Source organism: Megalobrama amblycephala, linkage group LG19 (assembly GCF_018812025.1).
Source record: "Megalobrama amblycephala isolate DHTTF-2021 linkage group LG19, ASM1881202v1, whole genome shotgun sequence".
In the NCBI taxonomy this organism is placed as follows: Eukaryota; Metazoa; Chordata; class Actinopteri; order Cypriniformes; family Xenocyprididae; genus Megalobrama; species Megalobrama amblycephala.
In genome coordinates, this window is record NC_063062.1 from 37,846,976 (window position 1) to 37,870,708 (window position 23,733).

Below are 23,733 nucleotides of genomic sequence, written 5' to 3' on the forward strand. Positions count from 1 at the left end.
TGCAATGATAAATCTTTTTTTTTTTTTTTTTTTTAATACACAGTCTTTAATGGAACATTAGGTCATAAATATTGAAAAAGCCTCAAAAGTCATGGAAATGTATTGGTAAACCCTGCTGTTTGTTCAGTCTCGGTCTGCTCTCTGAAGATTGCCCTTATATCGATCAGCAAATATGAATATTTAAATATTTGATTTCACAATATGTCCACTAGAGGGCAGAAACAAATGGAAAGAGCACATTTGTGCCCATACTTAGAAAAATAGTTTATACTTTGTATATACAATATATACTTACACATACACACATATATACATATATTGTACATACACTGTACATAGATACACTGTAACCCCCCTCATAAGTTACAAGATCAGGTAGTTCCAAACATTCTAGACACAGATTTCTTTTTCACTAAGTCAGAATCAGGAGTGTCCAATCATCCCCAAAGGAGGACCAGCTTCAAGCAAAGTTTAGTTCCAAACAACACTAACACACCTGCCTGAGAATTTCCTGAAGATGCTGATTAAGTGTGTTCATTGGAGCTCTACAGGAAGGTGTCGCTCCAGAAAAACGGAATACAAGTGATATATTTGATCTGTCATACAGTGCTATGGTACACCGTATAAACACATTTGCTCAGTTTACTTAATTCAATTAAGCAAACTCATTGCCTTAATTCAATTAAGTAAGCTTAACTTAATTGTATGAAGTTAAGTTTTGTTAACTTAATCCTCTCTGTGATCTGAGGAAGTGTATTCCCAGAATGCATTGTCGCATGAATAAAGTAATTGCCTTTCACTGTTTGTGGCTTTATTTTACAATTTTATAATTTAAAATTGTAATGGTCTTATTAAAAAAAAAAAAAAAAAAAAAAAACTTAACGATTGTTGTGTTTTCCATGCTGAATGTTGATGTCTGTGTGTGACTCAAGCAACGTTGACTGCAAGACACTCTCTCAACTAGACGAATCAACCCCCTTAAAAGTTTGATGTTTCATAATAGTATGTTGTTTATGATAGTATCTATTATCTAATAAACTAAAATTCTACACAAAGTCTAAATTAGTTATTGGTTTAGTGCCTAATTAGGTCACTTTTTAAAAGCAATCTATTTGGTATGTCTCTTCCTTTGAAACCACAAATAACTGTAATTTCCTGTTTGGAAATTAATTGGAATCAATTAGAAGAGAGTTATAATATATATATTAATATATATATATATATATTCTAAAAAATGCTGGGTTGTTTCAACCCAAGTTTGGGTCAAAAATGGACAAACCCAACCATTGGGTTACATTTTTTAATGCATTTAACCCAACGGTTGGGTTTGTCCATATTTGACCCAAATTTGGGTTGAAACAACCCAGCATTTTTTAGAGTGTATATATATATATATATATATATATATATATATATACTGTATATATAAGTGAAGTTCCAAGTGCACAACCAGTGGAAACATTAATCACTAAAATGCTGAGAAAAATTCTAGGAAATCAACATGAATGATCCCCCCCCCCCCCCCCCCTTTTTTTTTTTTTTTTTTTTTTTTTGCTTTTGCTTTTGCTTGACAAATTGGTACTCAATCCAGTCAAGTAATGTTACCTTGGGTTTTCTAAATAACAAAGCATAGCTTGCAAACAGTACAGATCACTAAATTGAGATAGTTCACCCAAAAATTAAAATTCTCTCATCATTTACTCTCCCTCAGGTTGTTTCAAACCTGTATACATTTCTTTGTTCTGTTGAACACAAAGGAAGATATTTTGAAGAATGTGGAAAACTGAACAGTTCTGGGGCACCATTGATTCCATAGCATTTTTTTTTTTTTTTCATTTTTGGGTGAACTATCCCTTTAAGTAAGTTCAACAAATTATTGGACCTTAAGTAAAGTTTGATAAAAAAAAGATTAGTTAAAACAACTGTTAGGTTTTATATCACATGACAAGCATGACGCGTCCCCATGGAAATAATAAGATGAAGCGTTCTAGAAAAATGTTCTAAAATAATCTGAAGAGAATTCACGCTTAGGAGTCACCTAAAATATTTTAAACTTATGTGTGAAAATGTTAATATTTTGGCTTTTGTCTTCATTTATGTTTGTCTTTCTTCAGAAAAAAATACTAACAAAATCAAAAAAAAAAAAAAAAAAAATGAGCTGGGAAAGTTTCTGAAATTTAGTTGATTTGAAAAGGAATGATCCAAGTGTGTTCATGGTTCTTCATTAATCCTGGAAGATCTCCTCTCATCTGGACGGCTGTTGATTATCCTGGAGACTGTTCCACTCTCCCTCTCTTAAACCTCTGCAATCATACAAATACACTATTAGAACAAATATGGAAAGTATCTTTTCCCTACAATGTTAGGTGGATATAGTATAATCATCCCATTAACTTTCTTTTTTTAGATCAGAGTGGGCTTCAGAAGCAAGGTACTAAAAAAAAAAACTGATATCTGATAATACTAATAATTAATTCTTCTTGTTCTGATTTCTTTAAATAGAATCTGAAACTGATTCTGATTGTCCAGTCATGACATTCAGATGTCAGTCATGTAAGGGATAATCCATGGCTAGCTGCACTAAAATATTTTAATGAACAATGTGAAGTAGAGATGAACAGATTGATACTGCTGGATTCATAAATGGACACATGCAGGCCACTTATTATTCTGCATCACTTTCAAATGTTTTCAGTACATTTGTTTAATGTTTGTGCCAAAACATCCATGACATATTTAGCTGGTCTGTGTCACACACACATTCATTTTAATCATGTTTGCTTATTCACACACTGCGGTACAACAGCTTACCTGTGTCTTCCACAGGGAGAGGTTCAGTCACTTGCACGATACAACTGGGTCCTGGCTCTGCTTCTGGCACTAAATTAAATTTATAAAGTGTAAAAATCATATTTCTCACCACACATCTCCTATTATAGTAATCCAGTCTGATTGTCCAGTCATGGCATTCAGATGTCAGTTATGTAAGGGATAATCCATGGCTAGCTGCACTAAAAGATTTTAATACACAATGTGAAGTAGAGATGAGCAGATTGATACTGCTCTATTGATATAGAGAGTTGAGCAGTGAACACTGTCTCATACTTCAAAAGGCCTTCTATGAATCCCTTTGCTTTGACCCTCACAGATTGCTTTTGTGTACTGTCATCGACAATAGTGTCTAAAGTCAGAAGCACTTCAAAAAAACAACCTCTCTGAGGATTCCTGAAGCACCCAAACACTTTATTTAGTGCCTGATCCTTAGCCCACCACCTAGTTGGCGCTATTGGACACAGTCGTCTGTGATGCTTGTCCTGACTCTCTTCACCACTTCTGTATGTGCTTGAATGACTCTCTTAAAAAACTACTATATCATTAAGCAGTGAAAACAGAGATGCACTTTCCACAACACTGCCTGTCTGTCAGTACAAGATTCAAAAGATGTGCAAAACACCAAATATGAATCTGATTGGAGGAATGCTCAGAGATGAGTGTGGAAAACCCTCTCCCTTTCACACTTCCCTCTTTATCCCTAGACTCGAGTACACCTGTAGCACGTTCAAATTAAATTAAATCAAAGCAAATTCAATTTCATGTGACTTTTATCCAATTTCCTTTCAGTCGTGGGCTTTGTATATTTACTATCTTTTGATTACAAACATCATAACTAGTAACACTTGGGCATAGAAAGTTGTTATATTTGAACTAATGTGATCATGTTTGCTTATTCACACACTGTGGTACAACAGCTTACCTTTGAGAGGTTAGAGAGGTATCATCTTGTCCATGGTTCCTGGCTCTGCTTCTGGCAAAAAAAAAAAAAAGTAAAAATCATATTTCTCACCACAAATCTCCTATTTTTACAAAGCTTTCTGATCAAGTCAAGTCAGTTTCATTAATGTAGTTCTTGCTAACTATTTTTATTCACTGAAGCTTTGTGTTCAATGAGCTAATAAAATATTTCAACTCAAATTAATATTCTGTCTAATTATTTACTTTGTGTTCTCAGTCCAGGTTTATTTTGTCATAATAACTGCCTGGATGTACAGTTGAGGTCAAAAGTTTTATACACCTTGCAGAATCTGCAAAATGTTAATTATTTTAATGAGTTAAGAGGGATCATTAAAAAGAAAAGAATGCTCCAGAAGGAAACAATGCATTAAAGGTGCCATCGAATTGAAAATTGAGTTTACCTTGGCATAGTTAAATAACAAGAGTTCAGTACATGGAAATGACATACAGTGAGTCTCAAACACCATTGTTTCCTCCTTCTTATATAAATCTCATTTGTTTAAAAGACCTCTGAAGAACAGGCGAATCTCAACATAACACCGACTGTTACGTAACAGTCGGGATCATTAATATGTACACCCCCAATATTTGCATATTCCAGCTCATGTTCAAGGCATTAGACAAGGGCAGGCAGTATTAACGTCTGGATCTGTGCACAGCTGAATCATCAGACTAGGTAAGCAAGCAAGAACAATAGCGAAAAAATGGCAGATGAAGCGATAATAACTGACATGATCCATGATAACGTGATATTTTTAGTGATATTTGTAAATTGTCTTTCTAAATGTTTCGTTAGCATGTTGCTAATGTACTGTTAAATGTGGTTAAAGTTACCATCGTTTCTTACTGTATTCACGGAGACAAGAGCCGTCGCTATTTTCATTTTTAAACACTTGCAGTCTGTATAATGCATAAACACAACTTCATTCTTTATAAATCTCTCCAACAGTGTAGCATTAGCCGTTAGCCACGGAGCATAGCCTCAAATTCATTCAGAATCAAATGTAATACATCCAAATAAATATCATACTTACGCGATTAGACATGCTGCATGACGAACACTTCATAAAGATCCATTTTGAGGGTTACATTAGCTGTGTGAACTTTGTTTATGCTGTTCAAGGCAAGCGCAAGCTCCGGGGGCGGGGAGCGCAAGGATTTAAAGGGGCCGCAGCCTAAATCGGCTCATATTTAATGATGCCCCAAAATAGGCAGTTAAAAAAATTTATAAAAAAAATCTATGGGGTATTTTGAGCTGAAACTTCACAGACACATTCAGGGGACACCTTAGACTTATATTACATCTTGTAAAAAAATGTTCGATGGCAACTTTAAAGGAGGGGATAACTTTATATTTGAATATCAGGGTAAATTTGACTTATTTTGTCTTCTGGGAAACATGTACTGTAAGGATCTTTAGTAGCTTCTGAAGAGCAGAACTAAATGAACAATTATGGACTTTAAACAAAATAAACAACCTGTGTTCGCATCACCCTGGTTCCCTCAACAAAAACCTAATAAGAGTTTTTAATTGGCTTTTGAAATACACACAATGTTTAAGAATTTTGAAGAACAAATACAATATGCAGTAGTAAAAGCTAAACGTAAACAAACTACACCACAGTCACATGACTTCAATGTCAACGTCTAAGCTTCTGGCAACTATATATAAGTCTTTAGGCTGATGATGTTTAATGTCCTCAACATTCTCTGTTGTCCCACTTGTTAGCAACCGCCTTGTTCAAGACAAGTCAAAGATTTTAAAAAAATCACAAGAGGATATTATTGATGTATTTTATATCATAGAATAAAACGTGAAAATATCTTGAGCTTGTGTTCACCACAGACCTCATTTCAGGCATTTAACCAAAAACCCCTGCACTGATGAACACTGCAATAATATTACATTATATTCAGTAAAAGGTTTCAGTAAAAAGAAACAACTGGGTATTAATAAAAATAAAGAATAAGAAAAACATGTTTAAAGGCTACTTTTACACAATCTGTGTTGACTGTAGGTAATACTTGCCATTTTGTTCTGCTTTACATTTCTTGTAAAAATTCTTGTAAAAAATCACAGCTGCTGCTGCAACTACTGCAACACCCAGCAGCACCAGCACACCTATCAGCCATGGGCTCAGACCTGATTCTGTAAAGAACACAGAGAAACACTCATTAGAACAAACAGCAAAGCTAAGAAAATAAATGTATTATTATTACATAATTAATATTAATAGAACTTCTCATTCAACAACATTATATAATCAGTATTTTATTGCTTGTTGAAAAGGGATGGAGGTGAAGAGTCTTAATCTGCCACTGCTGCACTAAACAGTAACATATTGTTTGGAGTGAATACAGTGTTAGACTTATCAGCACATACAAAATACAGAAAGTTATGTCTAACAACAGTCATATTTTTATTTCACAACTAGTTTTACATTTTCCAATGTTTCTCTGATCCTTGTAGGAACTGTGGACGAACCAGACAAATGAATCATTCAGATGATTCTTTCAAAACATATTTCTAATTCAGAATCAAGGTTTCGGCTCCGGCTCGTCTACAGAGAGAACCAATGCTGATGGCTTTTACGACCCTATGCTTCCTGATAGCAGAAGAAGTGACATACCAAAGGGTCACCCAAGAAGATAGATCCTTTGATCACCAGAGCAAAGAAACAGAGAGACAATGCAGACCCCTTTTGTTTCCTTACTTCACAGGAAAGCCAAAGAGACTGTTCTACAAATAAAACTGCTTCAAAATTGTTCCAACAATTTTAATGGACTTATCAAACATCTTTTAACTACATACATTTTGCATTATGTGTCCACAAGTACTACCTGTAAAAAGTTATGCTTTAGAACACTCACAATTCATGTAAATGTGTTAACTCTTGACTGAATGACTGAAAGTATGCCTTATTTGGACTTGATTTATTTCTTTTCATCTTTCTTAAATCATGGCTTGAATGAAATCTGTTTAAAATGTATCATATTCCAGTTAATAGAAATTATGTTAAAATGGCACTCTGCTAAAGCAGAGACAGACCGGGATGTAACACTTATGTTTTATTGGGAGCAGAGGAAGGCCCTCTTGAAACAGGACAATGTCTGATTGGCCAAGACTCCTCAGAGGTGTGACAAACAACTAAGTTTAAATGATCATATTGCAAGATAGTGAAGGAGGAGTTGGTTAGTTCTGGGAAAAGAAGCCAAGACAAGCACCAAGAACAATGGAGTAACAAGGAGAACAGGCAAGCCGCTCATTCAAGCCATCCAACCTTCACTCACTTTTCTTTTCTTTTACTTAATATTCCTTTACCGCTGAAAGTCTTGTGTCCTAAGTTTCGCCGCAAAGTTCAACCAACGACTTTTGCCGCTTCAACTCCAGCGACAAATTTCCTTTCATTGTTCCACACGGACCTGACGTGGACCAATCATCGACTTGGGAAACCCTTCTCTGCACGACGAGGGAAATTCACCTTTAAGTCAACGCAAGCAAGTACCTCCAGATGAAAACTGAACTGGTGCATTTAAATTAATGATTCATGGTTCGTTCGGGTCTTTGAAATGCATTGATAGGAATTCTGTTAATCAGATCACTCTCTCTCTCTCTCTCTCTCTCTCTCTCTCTTTCAAAACTCTTTCTCTCTCATTTCCTTCTTACTGCAACGTGTATGAATGTATGTGTGTGTGTATGTGCGTGTGTTTGTGTTAGATTAGTTTGTGTTAGAATAAATAAAATCTCTTGTAGATTTTAAAAAGAAAGTGTCTTGTATTATGTGATTCTAAAATTTAATGTCTTAAACTGTCGATTTTAAGTTACCGTGCTCTAATCAGTGTTTTCACGATTGTTGGATATTTATATCCGTTACAAGAGCTTATTATGGCTCGAGCAAATGAACGCTGGACGAATCAGTTGCTCGATCGTAATCTAAACAACTCTTTATTCATTTGAGCTAATTTTACTTCCTAGGGTGTTTTCCCTACATATATTTAAGCAGGTAATTTTTGTTGCATACCTGGATCTGATCTTGGACTCATGCACTGACAGTCTTTAGTCTGGTCAGTGATTGAATTGTTCACCACACAGTTTCCATTGGTATCCTGATATTCCACCTTCAGAAATGGAGCAGTGCTGCTGATGATCCAGGAGAGAGTCACCCGTGTGACATGCTCCACTGAACACTGCCGGACACATTCTGAGCATTTTGAGTCGTTGACAGTCTTGGGAGCTGGAGATGAAAAGAACATAAAGATATATTATTGAGAGGATCAAAATGAAATAAAGCAGACAAGCATATTTATGCAGCAAGGACATACCCATGTCTTTAAAGAAATAGTGAAGGAAATTCTAGGACAAATTCTACTTGGAAAATAATAATTTCTGAACAATTTGCAAATAATATATATATATTAATTTGCATTAAAATATGCACACATGCAGGCTACTTTTATTTGTGTACCTTGAATGTAAAAGTGTCCCGTCTCAGAAATACATGAATCACGTAAATGCATATTTTCAGTTCAAAATGGCCATATTTGAGAAAAAAAAGTCTAGTAGTTTGAATCACTGGATATTACTGTCGGTCTTTTAACATTTCTAGCACAAAACATGTATTAAATGTTTCGCTAATTACATCTCACCTCACTCTCTTTCAACATTAAACTGACAGACATGTGGACATAAACTGCAATAATCCAACATGAATTCAATCTCAAATGGTTAATTATCAGAATTTATACCTTCAAGATGTGGTTTGACTTTGAATGACGTGTGTGACAAAGTTAATGCGGTTTCAGAAACAGTCATGACTATCTGGTTAAAGGCACAGTTCACCCAAAAATGAAAATTCTGTCATCATTTACTCAAGTTGTTCCAAACCTGTGTAAATTTCTTTGTTCTGTTGAACACAAAGGAAGATTTTGGAAGGAAGATTTTGGCGATTTCAACATTCATCTAGAGAAGCCTTATGCTTCAGACTTCCACTCTCTTCTAGCCTCATTCGATCTTAATCGGCTCATCACCACAAGTACACACAAATCTGGCAACCAACTTGACCTTGTTTACAAACGCAACTGCATCACCGACAACATTCTGGTAAAACCTCTGCACGTTTCTGATCATTTTTCCATTACTTTTAATCTTCAACTCCCCATTTGTTCACCACCAACCCCGCTACCAGTTACCTTCAGACGAAACCTGCGCTCTCTTTCTTCTTCTGATCTTTCCTCTACTGTATCATCCTCCCTTCCCTCACCCTCACAGTTCTCATCTCTGGATGTGAATACAACAACAGACACTTTATGTTCCACTTTAACTTCTTCTCTAGATAGTATCTGTCCTCTGTCATCCAGGCCTGCACGTGCTACTCCCTCTAATCCCTGGTTATCTGATGTTCTTCGTGAACATCAGACCAAACTCAGGGCTGCAGAGAGGAAGTGGCACAAATCAAAAGACCAATTTGACCTAAGTAGCTATCAGTCTCTGCTCTCATCCTTTTCTGCTGAAATTCATGCTGCTAAATCCTCCTATTTCCACAACAAAATCAACAGCGCTTCAAACACACGCACACTTTTCAAAACATTCAACTCTCTCCTCTGCCCCCCTCCACCACCACCCACCTCATCCCTTACTGCTGATAATTTTGCCACATTTTTCACTGACAAAACATCTACCATCAGCAGTCAGTTCTCCACTCCACACACACAGGAACTCAGACCAACCACACACACAGCCACACACCTCCTCTCTTCATTCTCCTCCCTCACTGAGACAGAAGTATCCAAACTTCTCCTCTCCAGCCATCCCACCACCTGCCCTCTAGATCCCATCCCCACACACCTTCTACAAGCCATCGCTCCCACACTTTTACCAGCACTGACACACATCATCAACACATCTCTCCACACTGGCACTTTCCCTAACACATTCAAGCAGGCTCGGGTAACCCCACTGCTTAAAAAACCCACATTAAACACGTCTCTTGTAGACAGCTACAGACCTGTTTCTCTCCTACCATTCATAGGAAAAACACTTGAACGAGTTGTTTTCAACCAGGTGTCATCTTTCCTCTCACAGAGCAACCAATTGGATGTCAATCAATCTGGTTTCAAGAGTGGCCACTCGACTGAGACTGCACTGCTGTCGGTCACTGAATCCCTGCGGATTGCAAAGGCTGATTCCAAATCATCAGTTCTCATTCTGCTCGATCTATCTGCTGCCTTTGACACGGTGAATCATCAGATCCTCCTGTCCACCCTCTCATCACTGGGCATCACAGGTACTCCACTTCTCTATCTCACAGGAAGGTCTTTCAGGGTTGCCTGGAGAGGGGAGGTATCCAAAGCTCATCAACTTTGTGAATCAACTGGTCTAAAACATTTTTCAGCCTGTTTGATAAGCATTTGGAGAATATTTTGTAGTCCGAACACAGTAAGGATACAGGTCTCCAGTTCTTTAAAAATCCCAAGTCCCCCTTCTTTGGAAGGAGAGACAGGACGGCTCGTCGACAGCTTGTGGGAAGTGTTTTGTTCTTGATGCAGTCCAACAATACTTCATAAAAATCTGGTCCTATTATATCCCAGAATTGCTGATAAAAATCCACAGATAAGCCATCAATCCCTGGAGAACGGCCAGTGTGTAGCTGATGCACTGCTTCCGTGAGTTCTTTAAAAGAGATTAAAGTGTCCAGTGCCTCTTTCTGCTGGTGCTCGAGCTGAGGCAGTTCCTCCAGCAGATCCTCAACGCTTGCAGCATCACAGCTCTCAGCGCTGAACAGCTGCTTATAGAAGTCTCTCGCTAGCTTCCTCATTTCAGCTGGATTTGAAGTCACCGATCCATCTTGCCGACGGAGATGACACATTTGCTTCTGATGGACACTTTTTCTCTCTAAATTAAAAAAGAAAGCACTTGGAGCGTCCATGTCCTTGACAGAGCAGAATCTAGCTCTTATCAACGCTCCCTTTGCCTGCTCCTGCAAATAAGAGTTCAGTTCTTGTTTTTTCTTTTTTAAAACATCGCAATGCACAGCTTCACTACTGGATACAAGATTTCTTTCCATCGACTCAATGTCCTTCTGTAAAGTCCTTACTGTGTTTTTCACTATAGTTGATGTTTGGGAAGCATAATTCTGACAGAAAAGTCTTATGTTCACCTTTCCCACATCCCACCACTGACACAGACTTTCAAATGAAGACTTTTTCAACTTCCAGTTGCTCCAAAACACTTTAAAACTTTCACAAAATAATACATCATTTAAAAACTTAACATTTAAAAGCCAGTAATAATTACACTTTTGTGTCTTCTTTATGTTTAAAACCAAAGTAATCATGTGGTGATCTGAAAAACCATTGGGAGAAATAGAAGCATCAATAACTCTATTACTCCACATTTCGTTCAAATAAAACCGGTCTAATCTTGCTCCAGAGACTCTATCATCACACACTTTCAGCCATGTGTATTGTCTCACACCCGTGTTTCTTGTTCTCCACACATCTATTAGCTGAAATTCATGAATAAAACTTAACAGGGTAGCAGCAGATTGACTGTGAGGCTCTTCACCATTTCGGTCTACAATAAAATCAGTTGTGCAATTCCAATCACCACCAATTACCAGACACACACTCTCATCATACTTCTGGACAGCATCTCTTAATTTCCTAAACAGATCCTTGCGTTCTGGACCGTTATTGGGAGCATATATATTTACCAGCACAAACACAGTTTCTTCATATTCAATTTCTGTTAGTAACAATCTGCCTTCAACAATCTTGTCTATATTTAAAATGTTGATATTCATGTTGGAAGAGAATAAAATGGCAACTCCTGCACTGTTGTTTGTGCCATGGCTTAAAACAAACTTGCCTTCCCACCACATTCCCCACTCAATTTCATTGTCCTTGTTAGTGTGGGTTTCTTGTAAAAAAGAAACGTTAACCTTTTTAATTTTAATAAACTCAGAAACCATTCCTAGTTTTCCCCGGTCTCGTCCACCGTTTATATTTAGAGATCCCACCCTTAAAACATCCATGTAGGAATATAAAAATAAAGAGGACAGAGACAGAAAGAGACAGTAAAAAGTAAAGTTCACCACGTGATATTTAAACATTTTGGTGTCTTTGGGAAACAACTTTATCTTTTCTCAATTTTGTTACCATTTTCTTCAGTCTAAACCTCTTTTTCTTGTCTAAAGCCTCATAACTAACCGTTCTCTGAAATAACAGTACCGACGCTATGAACTTCTCAGGGTCTGGGAAAAAATCAGTGACATCGAAAGCCTTGCCAAAAGTCATGTCTAGAAAATCATTTATTTCTTTTAGAGTGTACATGTCCCTTTCTATCTGCGAGCCCACATCAGAAACCTCAGAAAAAGTATCATCATCTTTCATTTCTGTCTCACAGTTTTCTTGACTCTTTGATAGATCAACACTTTCCATTTTAGTATCTCCACGTTCACTCACATCGTTTTTCGTTACACTGTTTTCACCTGCTTCTGGTTCAGCACCAGCTTCCTCAGTATGACTGTCATTAATTACGCTTTCTGCCTGTTTTCCACTGTGATCCTCCCGCTCCTCCACAGCTGAAGGCAGCGCGCTCTCTATCGCGTTCTCCCCGCCGCCCGCGGCACTCGGCCCGGCGTTCTCTGACGCGTTCTCCCCAACGCCCGCGGCACTCGGCCCGGCGTTCTCTGACGCGTTCTCCCCAACGCCCGCGGCACTCGGCCCGGCGTTCTCGGACGCGTTCTCCCCGCTAACACCAACCTTATGTGGGCACATTAATCGCTTATGGCTAACATCCCCACATACAAAACACTTCATACTCCCTGTGTTGGCATAAATCATGTAAGCCTTCCCCTCATGCATCACCCTAAACGACACGTCAATACTCGGCTCGTTTAGGAACATGAACACTTGTCTTCTGAAAGACATTACATGTTTTAACGACTCATTCTTACAGCCGAGTGGAAGCGCTTTCATTGCACTAGCGAATTTCCCGTAGCGCGAAAGTCCACGCTCAATCTCCTCGTTGGGAATGAATGGAGGCACGTTTGACACGGTTACTTTTTTGGTTGGAGCAACAAGCGGTGAAACAATAATAAATTCTCCACTTACCACAATCCCGTTTGTAATCAACCGGCCTACGTGCACCTCCTCCTTCACAAACACCACCACCGCTTTATTCATACGAGACGCAGATGTAATATTCTCATATCCAATCTCCTCTCCTACCGCGACCAACACATCCTCCACCGCCACACCTGACGCAGGAACACACCTGACGCCATGACGGAGGGACACAGGTGGCGTCACCCTCATGGAGAGGGACGCCATCCCGATCCCAAACAAAACACAAATACACTCAAAAAATAAACTATAATCTCCTTTACAAAATAATAATTTAGTTTTAGTAGAAAAACGAAAGAATAGTAATAGAAAAAACCAAAAAGTCGCCCTCTCCACGTGGGAACCCTCGGACACCCAACCCTCTCAGACTCAGAGAGAGAGAGAGAGAGAGAGAGAGAAACAAAACAAAAAAGTTGTCTATTGCTCTGCCCTCGGTCACTCAGAGGCTCGTGTCATCATTAAGAGATCACAACGAGCTCACAAAAACTCTTTATTCACAATGTAAATCGGTTACGTCTAAAGAACATTTCAAAGCTGTCTGAACATCAGGTGATAATAACTGATGTGATACCACTTACCGATAGTGAGGACTATCCTGAGGCACAAGATCGATATGCTCCCCATAGTGTTTCTAAGTAACGATCTCCACGATCTCCTAAAGTAGTTTTAGTCTTAAGGAACAAAAACTGATAGTCGAGTTGAGAAGATCCACTGAACGGGATAACTGCATGCGACCGGCTACGGGACGCGCTGTAACAGAGTGAGTGATAGAGGCGGAGCTAAGCAGAAGATAGCCTGTGAGAGACTGTGGGAGTAAGTTCTCTCTCTTACCCCTTTTCCACCAGCAAGAACCGGGTGCTAGGTCGGAGTTGGTTCATCTGGTTTGCCTTTCCACGGGCTAGAGAGCCAGCACAGAGCCAGGATTTATGTCACTGTATACGTCTCATATTTCACAACAAACGAAATATGAGACGTCTCATATTTCACAACAAACACACAGCTTGTCCGAGATGGAGAGTAGAGACATTTTTTGCTTTTTTCATCACTAAAAAAAATACATAATTAAACGAAATGATTTTTCACATGATATTTCATTTGATTGTATACTAAAATATCGTAAATCAATAATATCCATAAGTATATAATTTCCACAATTAGCTCATAAACATAAGGTGCATTTTTGTCTCAACTGTAGGCCTATCCATATAGTGTATGTACCCATATTCACACTCATTCTTAATGAGGAGGAACAAACTGCTTAATAATTAGCTATTATATTCATATGAAAATATACTTTAATGGGCATTATATTAACCCTACTTTATTGCTTATATTTTTGATTATTATATACAATGTATTGTTAACTCTGACTCACAAAGTACATACTGTATTACCCAATGTTGTACCATGGTACAGTTGAGACACTCATTCTTAATGCTCTAAAGCTGACTAACCATTTATTGCAAATGTAATAAACTTTTAAAAATAACACTTTTAAAAATAACTGTACAAACTTCATATTCTATCCCCTTAAACTAAACCTACACAGAAAGCTTTCAGCATTTTTTATATTTTACATTTTTTTTATGATTAGAATTTTATGAATTTATGATTAAAATAAGTATCAACAAGGTCACAATTTACTGTTATTAATATACTACCCCATTTGGTCCCCATAATTATACTAAGTGCACACACACACACACAGCCTAGGCATTTTATTGTCTTTTTTATTATGATTGAACTGTTACTACATTCATAGTGACCTAAAAAGGGTGTATCAACTACCCATTTTGCCACCTTGCATATTTCTCAAAATGCCATGTTATCCTTATAAAGACAGAAAGGCCTACTATAACCCAATGGTTAAGAGAAATATGTTTATGCATTTCAATGGAAAAATAACCTATATTGTAGCCGACGCTGATTGGTCAGCTGTGGGTTACGTATGACATTATTGATTTTCAAGAGGTTAATGTTTATTTTTCATGATCTTATTTAAATATGTATTTCTATGTATGTGAGTCAACTTCATAATTTTGTTGGTATTGTACTTTATTATTGTTGAACTCTCAGTTGTCTACCAGCTGAGTGTCATGTGACTCTTCCTGATTATTTAACCTGGAAGTATTAGTGCCAACAGTATGGCGATATGTGAATTCAGACACACATGTTAGTGCTGACCATTCCACTGCTGGTTACCAGGCGAACACGGTAAAAATGTTAATATTTTGTATATCCTTTAGCTGATTTGTGGTTTAGTGGTGTTGTGTGTAAAACTGTTTGTTGTTTCTGTTTGTGTCTAGTTTTCACGGTGTTCCATAACAAATAAAAACACATCATTACTTTGAAATCGTGGACTGTTTAATAACCAGCCAGTAGTTACATATATTATTAAGGGTAAAGAAGACAAATTTAAGAGGGTCTGGAGACACCTTTTTATTATTTATTGATCACAGGGATATTAACAATATAATGGAGGAACAACAAACTGCTTAATAATTAGCTATTATATTCATATGAAAATATACTTTAATGGGCATTATATTAACCCTACTTTATTGCTTATATTTTGATTATTATATACAATGTATTGTTAACTCTGACTCACAAAATACATACTGTATTACCCAATGTTGGTTTGTGCACTTTTTATGTAGAATGAGCCCCGGTGTTTGTTTGTTTTTGTACATTATGTGTTGTTACAGACATGTGATGTACATTGTTGTGTAAGTGTTCAATAAAATGCAATAAAAAATACTATTTAAAAATCTATCACCAACACCTACAATAACATTAAGGTAAATCGCTGGTCAAACATAGTGTGTATATATATATATATATATATATATATATATATATATATATATATATATAAATTAAATATAGCCTATATGTCTTTGACAAAATAAATATAAATTATATAAATAATTTATATATATTATGTACCTCTAGGGATGGCTAGCAGTCAGCAGACCTCTCAGAGACCTTGATGAACAGTTGTATAAGGTCAGAAAGATAAGTTGAGGCTAGGCCATTTAAGCATTTATAAGCAAGCATTAAAACCTTAAAATCAATCCTAAAATGGACCGCATGCCAATGTTGGGAAGCCCATATGGGATATATGTTCCTAATGGGAGCCTATACAGGGAAAGCAGCATTAGACCGGAATTGAGCCTTGAGGGACTCCAAATGGAAGGGGTCCCTTCCACAGGGGTCCCAATAATGATTATGGACTTCAAGTGTTAACTCTCAGCCTAATTTTGTGGGTATTTCCAGATGTTTCACTGAACAATGTAGTAATTGTAGGTATTTGGCAGACTGCTGAGAGGACCAATTTCAGAGGACCAAAAGTTATTGCTCAAGTTCCTAAACCTAAATTAAGAGATATGATGTTTTATTAACAAAATTCGGGAGGAGCAAGTTCAGATAATTAACCTAATTAGCACAGGTGGAGAGCATTCAGTTAATCAACTCAACCAATGTCAAAAGGTATAAATTCAGCAGACTGATTTCTGTTCATTTGAGAGTTTATCAGCATCTCTCCTCCACCCCATCTCCTCACTTATAGTTCTATCTACTTTTACCACACCGGGGGGAGTACTCTGGGTTCGGGCCAAAATTCCGAGCTCGGAGCTCTCTCCCCGGACAGCACGCCAAATACGCATAACTTTACTCTATTTATATGGATATGTGAACTCGTGAATTTCTGTTTTCGTGCATGGGCGGCGCATACGTGAATATTCATGAGTTTCCCAGACATGCTCAACTGAGAACTATAGTTTCAGCGTTGCATTAACGTATACCTAAAACACAAGGTTTTACATTTTATATGTTTTTATTAACATGTTTTGTGCAGTAGTCCATGATGGAAGCTTGATGATGCTGAAGGAGAGTGGAACTATGGGAGATGTCGTTTTCACCATGCAGAGACGTTTGAAATTCACGAATCATGTTCACGGATGAGGTAATGAATTTGTTTTTGTATTATCTGTATGTTTGATCTCACTATTTTATGTCATCACAATGAATTTGCTGCAAGGAAGGTGGAATTTAATGCTATATTAGCCTTTTACTGATATGTGACTGTTTGTCAGATGATTTGGTGGGTTAATGCTGCGCAGTTTTACGTGTTTAAAACAATCATACTAAAAGTACATTTGAACAAACCTACAGTATTTGCAAGTAATGGCTAAATATTTTTTTACAACACTGTATTTAATTTCATGGCTATAGACGTGGTCACCAGACTTAATGAAAAGCATAACTTAAAATACAAACAAAGTGCAATATAACTGTATGTATAATTTAATCAGCATAATCCAAAGAATTATGTAATTAAAAACACTTGATAGTTTTTCAAGTAAATCTGCTTTATCAGCCGTCACGTCATATCTGTCACAGTTCCAGAAACTGTCTTTGGTGTTTCTGGGACTGTAGATCTTACCTTTCTGATCATCTTTAGGCCCCTCAATTAATAGTCACTTAGGCCCCTTACTTATTAGCATTTACATATTTCCACTTGGATTGCTTTTAAGATCACTTGGGCTAAATTATCACTTTTATGCAGACGATACTCAGATTTAAATTCACTCTAAGCCTAGTCAAAATCTGGACCTTACTTTTTTAACACAATGTATTTATGAGATAACTTGGATGTCCAAAAACTTTCTGTGTCTCAATAGTGATAAGACAGAGAGCTTATTGGCACCTCTCATCAGCTTCGTAAAGCTGGTTCACTATTTTTAAATGTAGATGGCTCTGTTTTGGAATCCTAAACCAAATTAAAAAATCTAGGAGTAATATTTGATTCTTTTGACTCTTATGTTCAGTACACTGTAAAGAACTCCTTTTTTCATCTCATCTCGTCTCCGCTCTATGTTATCGCTTTCTGTGACTGAAAGGCTTATTAATACTTTTGTGTTTTCCAGCATTGACTATTGCAACGCACTTCTGGGGTTCCTACAACCACACTTAAAGGTGCTAAAGAGGTTCTTTTTGTCGACTGAGTTTTTGAAATGAGCGCATGGGTAAGAACAACCCCCCTCCTTCACAGCTCATTTCGAGGGAACGCCTCCCAAAACTCGTGCACGAGTATCGGAACACGAGTGTTTTCCACTGGCATTCGCTGTGTTATTGAGCCGGGCACACATTTTACGACTAGCTAAAACATTCTGACTATGCTCAACATACAGCGATTGTTTCCTGCTCCTGAAGCAGATTTATATACTTTCACATGGAATTTGAACACCGACTGTAATCGCAGACTGAAAGCAACTGGCTCTGACTGGACGCGTTTGAGCGCGATCAGTCATAAGTATCAATTTACATTCATAATCGGCCTTACAATCGTTAAGTGTGTGCGCGGCTTAAAGCCGTGGATTCATTATGTCGGACTCACCGCAGGTAACTCATAATCTGCAGTTGTTATTCCTGTCTCCTGACAAAAACATTGCATGCAGCGCCTGTGGAGTGTGGAAAGTTACTAGAGCGCGCAGCCGCGCGTCTCTCACGTGGATCGTCATGGCAGTGATTGACAAGCCAGAGGGCCAATCGTTTACGCGATGATCGCGTAAACGATTGGCTGATGTTTTTAAGGCCCTACCTCGTGCACAGATGATGTATATTAATATTATTCCTTTCAGTGCACCTAATAAATAGTCTTTTATCAGTTAGTAAAGACAGTTTCAAGTAATATTGCAAAAATGTATAAAACAAAACATCCTCTTTAGCACCTTTAACAAACTGCAATATGTGCGAAATTCAGCTGCTAGGATCCTGACCGGAGTCAGGAGAAATGAGCATATTACACCAATTCTCAAGTCCTTGCACTAGCTTCTGGTCAGGTTCCGAGTTGATTTTTAAAGTGCTTACATATAAGGCATTGCATGGTCTGGCCCCCCAGTATCTGTCTGCACTTTTAACCTTATACACACCCAAGTGTCACTTACGCTCCTTACAAGTCTATTGGTAGTCCCACAGACACGGCTACATTCTGTTGGGCATAGGGCTTTCTCATCCTACACTCCTAGGCTTTGGAATGCACACCCTCCTCACATCAGAGATGCTCAGAATTAAGTATTTTTAAATCTTATTTAAAAGCTAGAAAATTACAAAACATATATATATATATATATATATATATATATATATATATATATATATATATATATATATATATATATATATATATATATATATATATATATATATATACATACATATACACAAGTGCTGGTCATATAATTAGAATATCAAAAAGTTAATTTTTTTTATTGTAAATTATTTTTAAAAATGAAACTTTTGTATATTCTAGATTCCCTACATGTAAAGTAAAACATTTCAAAAGTTTTTTTTTTTTTTTTTTTTTTTTAAATTTTGATGATTAGAGCGTACAGCTCATGAAAGTCCAAAATCCAGTATCTCAAAATATTAGAATATTTCCTAAGATCAATCAAAAAATGGATTTGCAAAACAGAAAAGTTCAAGTTCTTTAAAGTATGTTCATTTGTACACTCAATACATAGTCGGCAGCACATATTACAGCAAATGACTTGCTCCTAGCACAAATTACAGCATCAGTGAAGTGTAGCATGGAAGTGATCAGCCTGTGGCACTGCTGAGGCACTATTGAGCCTTCAGATCATCTGTATATTGTTGGATCGACTGTTTCTCATCTTTCTCTTGAAAATATCCCATAGATTCAGGTAAGGCATTATCTCAGAAATGGGATTTCTGTACCGTCAATGAATTATCGTGATCCATGATGACTGAACGAAACAACAGTGGCATGCTAGATGCTGTATAACAACACTTTCGCATTTTGTCCACGAGAGTTGCCCTAGTTTCTACAAGTGGAAACCTGGGATAGTGCGGATGTTACATCATTGATAGGTGACAATGACAAGAGACAAGACTTTATTTCACATTGGAATTTCTCTGGATTTACAAATCCTTGGAAACTTTTGGGATAATATAAGTACACAGCTGCATGAAATTTATCACACAAATATACAAATAGAATTAATAGTCATTAATTTTATTTAAGATATGAAATGATAAATTTCTCTCTGAAGACTGCCCTTATACCTATCAACAAATATTCTGATTATTATTTGATTTCACAATATGTCCACTAGAGGGCAGAAACAAATGAAAAGAGCACATTTGTGCCCAAACTTAGAAAAATATTTTATACTTTTATATACAATATAAATACACACACATATATACATATATTGTACATACACTGTACATAGATGCACTGTAACCCTCAGGTTGTTTCAAACCTGTATACATTTCTTTGTTCTGTTGAACACAAAGGAAGATACTTTGAAGAATGTGGGAAACTGAACAGTTCTGGGGCACCATTAATTCCATAGTTTGTTTTTTTCCCTATACTGAAGTCAGTGGTGCCCCAAACCAGCCTGGTTGCAAACTTTCTTCAAAATATCTTCCTTTGTGTTCAACAGAACAAAGAAATTTACACAGGTTTGGAAAAACTTGAGGGAGAGTAAATGATGACAGAATTTTCATTTTTGGTTGAACTATCCCTTTAAGTTCAACAAATTCTTGGACGTTTAGTAAAGTTTACTAAAAAAGGTTAGTTAGAACAACTGTTAGGTTTTATATCACATGACAAGCATGACACGTCCCCGTGGAAATAATAAGGTGAAGCGTTCTTAAAAAAGGTTCTAAAATAACAGTCACCTTAAAAGAATTCACACTTAGGATTCAGCTAGAATATTTTAAACTTATGCGTGAAAATGTTAATATTTTGGCTTTTGTCTTCATTCATGTTTGTCTTTCTTCAGAAAAAAATACTAACAAAATCAAAAAATTTGGTTGATTTGAAATGGAATGATCCATGTGTGTTTTTCATTAATCCTGGAAGATCTCCTCTCATCTGGACGGCTGTTGATTATCCTGGAGACTTTTCCACTCTCCCTCTCTTAAACCTCTGCAATCATACAAATGGACTATTAGAACTGTTAGGGACCCTTGTTACCAGATATGTTGAATAAAGACCCGGAGTCAAAGTTTAAAAAAAATAATAAATTGAAGAAAAATTTAATGAAGAATAGTTTGTAGTTTCATCAGCAGAAGCCAGCTTCAGGTCTCACAAGGAGTTCGTAGGCCGCTCTGCGTACATTCACATTTCCACAACAATTATACTCTAACAGAATCAACTAACTACGTCATTACTTCAGGTTGAATGATTCTGATTGGCTAAGAAAAATAGACAAGATTAGAAATTTTCCACACATGGACAGATAGTAAGAAGCATATCTCCCTTCGTCGCGGTGATGACGAGGGGGACCCTGGATTTAGGTACCGGATGTCCTTTTGGGGTCATGATGTGGCGTCTGCTGGTCTCAAGCAGAATGCCAGTTGTCCAGTACAAAGGGACCTGCACAAAACTCTTAGCACACATACACAGATACACATGATTCACAGCTTCTTCAAGGCTGAAGTTGATCTGAGCTCTGCTCTGAGCAGCAAACTTTCCCCAAAACATACTGATAACATGTTCTTTTCTCTTAGTGAGAGGTACAGAGGAAAATAGACGCTTTAACATACATTGAAGAAGTCATTCAAATATTTTAACAGAAATATAAATGTTGATTAATAACTTAAAAGATATATATTGAAGCGGCAGTGGATTCCAGAATCCACCCCTTCAGAACAAATACAGAAAGATTTTTTTCCCTACGGTGTTAGGAGGATATAGTATAATCATCCCATCAACTTCCTTATTTTAGACCAGAGTGGGGTTCAAAAAAACTGATATCTGATTATACTCAGATGTATGCGTCTAGCTCACAGATTTCTTAAAGTAGAATCTGAAACTGATTCCGATTGTCCGGTCACAACATTCAGATGTCAGTCATGTAAGGAATAATCCATGGCTAGCTGCACTAAAAGATTTTAATGAACAATGTGAAGTAGAGATGGACAGATTGTTACTGCTCTGTTCATATATTGATACAAGACTTATTATTCTGCATCACTTTCGAATGTTTTCAGTACATTTGTTTAATGTTTGTGCCAAAACATCCATGACATATTTAGCAGGCCTGTGTCACACACACATTAAACTGAGAGAGATGGAGAGAATGACAGATAGGAAACAGTTTGATGTGGTTCTACTTTTCACCTGTAGAAAAAAATATAGATATATATCTCTTGAAAGAAAGAAATGTGAGAACTTAACCCTCCTCTGTCCTCTCAATCAGACGTTGAGCTGTGATGATATCCATTCCCCTTGTTTATATGTATTTTGAAAGGAGGGATGTAAGGTCAAAATGTGAAGAGAGTTGAGCAGTGAACACTGTCTCATACTTCAAAAGGCCTTCTATGAATCCCTTTGCTTTGACCCTCACAGATTGCTTTTGTGTACTGTCATCTACAATAGTGTCTAAAGTCAGAAGCACTTCAAAAAACAACCTCTCTGAGGATTCCTGAAGCACCCAAACAATTTATTTAGTGCCTGATCCTTGCACCTAGTTGGCGCTATTGGGCACAGTCGTGTGTGATGCTTGTCCTGACTCTCTTCACCACTTCTGTATGTGCTTGAATGACTCTCTTAAAAAACTACTATATCATTAAGCAGTGAAAACAGAGATGCACTTTCCACAACACTGCCTGTCTGTCAGTACAAGATTCAAAAGATGTGCAAAACACCAAATGTGAATCTGATTGGAGGAATGCTCAGAAATGAGTGTGGAAAACCCTCTCCCTTTCACACTTCCTTCTTTATCCCTAGACTCGAGTACACCTGTAGCACGTTCAGATTAAATTAAACCAAAGCAAATTAAAATGTGGCAAAATATGTAGTCTTATTTCATGTGACTTTTATCCAATTCCCTTTCAGTTGTGGGCTTTGTATATTTATCTTTTGATTAAAAACATAATGGGTAACTAGTAACACTATAAAGTTGTTATATTTGAACTAATGTGATCATGTTTGCTTATTCACACACTGTACAACAGCTTACCTGTGTCTTCCACAGGGAGAGGTTCAATCTCTTGCATGATATAACTGGGTCCTGGCTCTGCTTCTGGCAAAAAAAAATAAAGTAAAAATCATATTTCTCGCCACAAATCTCCTGTTTTTACAAAGCTTTCTGATCAAGTCGAGTCAGTTTCATTAATGTAGTGCTTGCTAACTAATTTTTTTCGTTGAAGCTTTGTGTTCAATGAGCTAATAAAATATTTCAACTCAAATTAATATTCTGTCTAATTATTTACTTTGTGTTCTCAGTCCAGGTTTATTTTCTGATAATAACTTCCTGGATGTACAGTTGCAGGATACAGGATGTACATTAGGGGATCATTAAAAAGAAAAGAATGCTCCAGAAGGAAAAGGGTAAATTTGACTTATTTTGTCTTCTGGAGAACATAAGGATCTTCTGTAGCTTCTGAAGGGCAGAACTAAATGAACAATTATGGACTTTAAACAAAATAAAAAAACCTGTGTTCGCATCACCCTGGTTCCCTCGACAAAACCCCAATAGGATTTTTCAATTAGCCTTTGAATTACTGTGACTAACAAAAAGTTTATGATACTTACACGTTTTTACTTAATCTTGGATACTACCATACACCAGTCCCTCTCATGGAACCTGAACATTAGTCTCATTGTCGGCAAAGCTCATCAAAGACTCTTTTTCCTCCATCAGTTGAGGAAATTTGGGGTTAGCCAGGAAGGCATGACTCATTTCTGTGTATATGTGTGTGCTGTGTCAGTGTATTGGTGTCATAGTGGTATGTGAGCATACCAAGACAAATTCCTATCAACTGTATTGTTGAAAT

General features: G+C 37.0%; 1 protein-coding gene and 1 long non-coding RNA gene across 2 annotated transcripts in view; both read right to left on the reverse strand.

Moving 5' to 3' along the window:
- Nucleotides 1-1,777: 1,777 nt before the first annotated feature.
- On the reverse strand, nucleotides 1,778-3,803 carry LOC125254690. Its single transcript, XR_007181721.1, has 3 exons — nucleotides 3,755-3,803; nucleotides 2,812-2,880; nucleotides 1,778-2,303 (listed from the first exon to the last, which is right to left on the reverse strand). It is a non-coding gene; the product is annotated as an uncharacterized LOC125254690 (long non-coding RNA).
- Nucleotides 3,804-5,485: 1,682 nt separating this feature from the next.
- The window catches only part of LOC125254386, a 94,991-nt gene continuing 76,743 nt past the window's right edge, over nucleotides 5,486-23,733 (reverse strand). Inside the window, exon 4 of the mRNA XM_048168987.1 lies at nucleotides 5,486-5,941. Coding sequence (XP_048024944.1) covers nucleotides 5,787-5,941 — 155 coding nt within the window. The 3' untranslated portion in view covers nucleotides 5,486-5,786. The remainder of the gene's footprint in view (nucleotides 5,942-23,733) is intronic.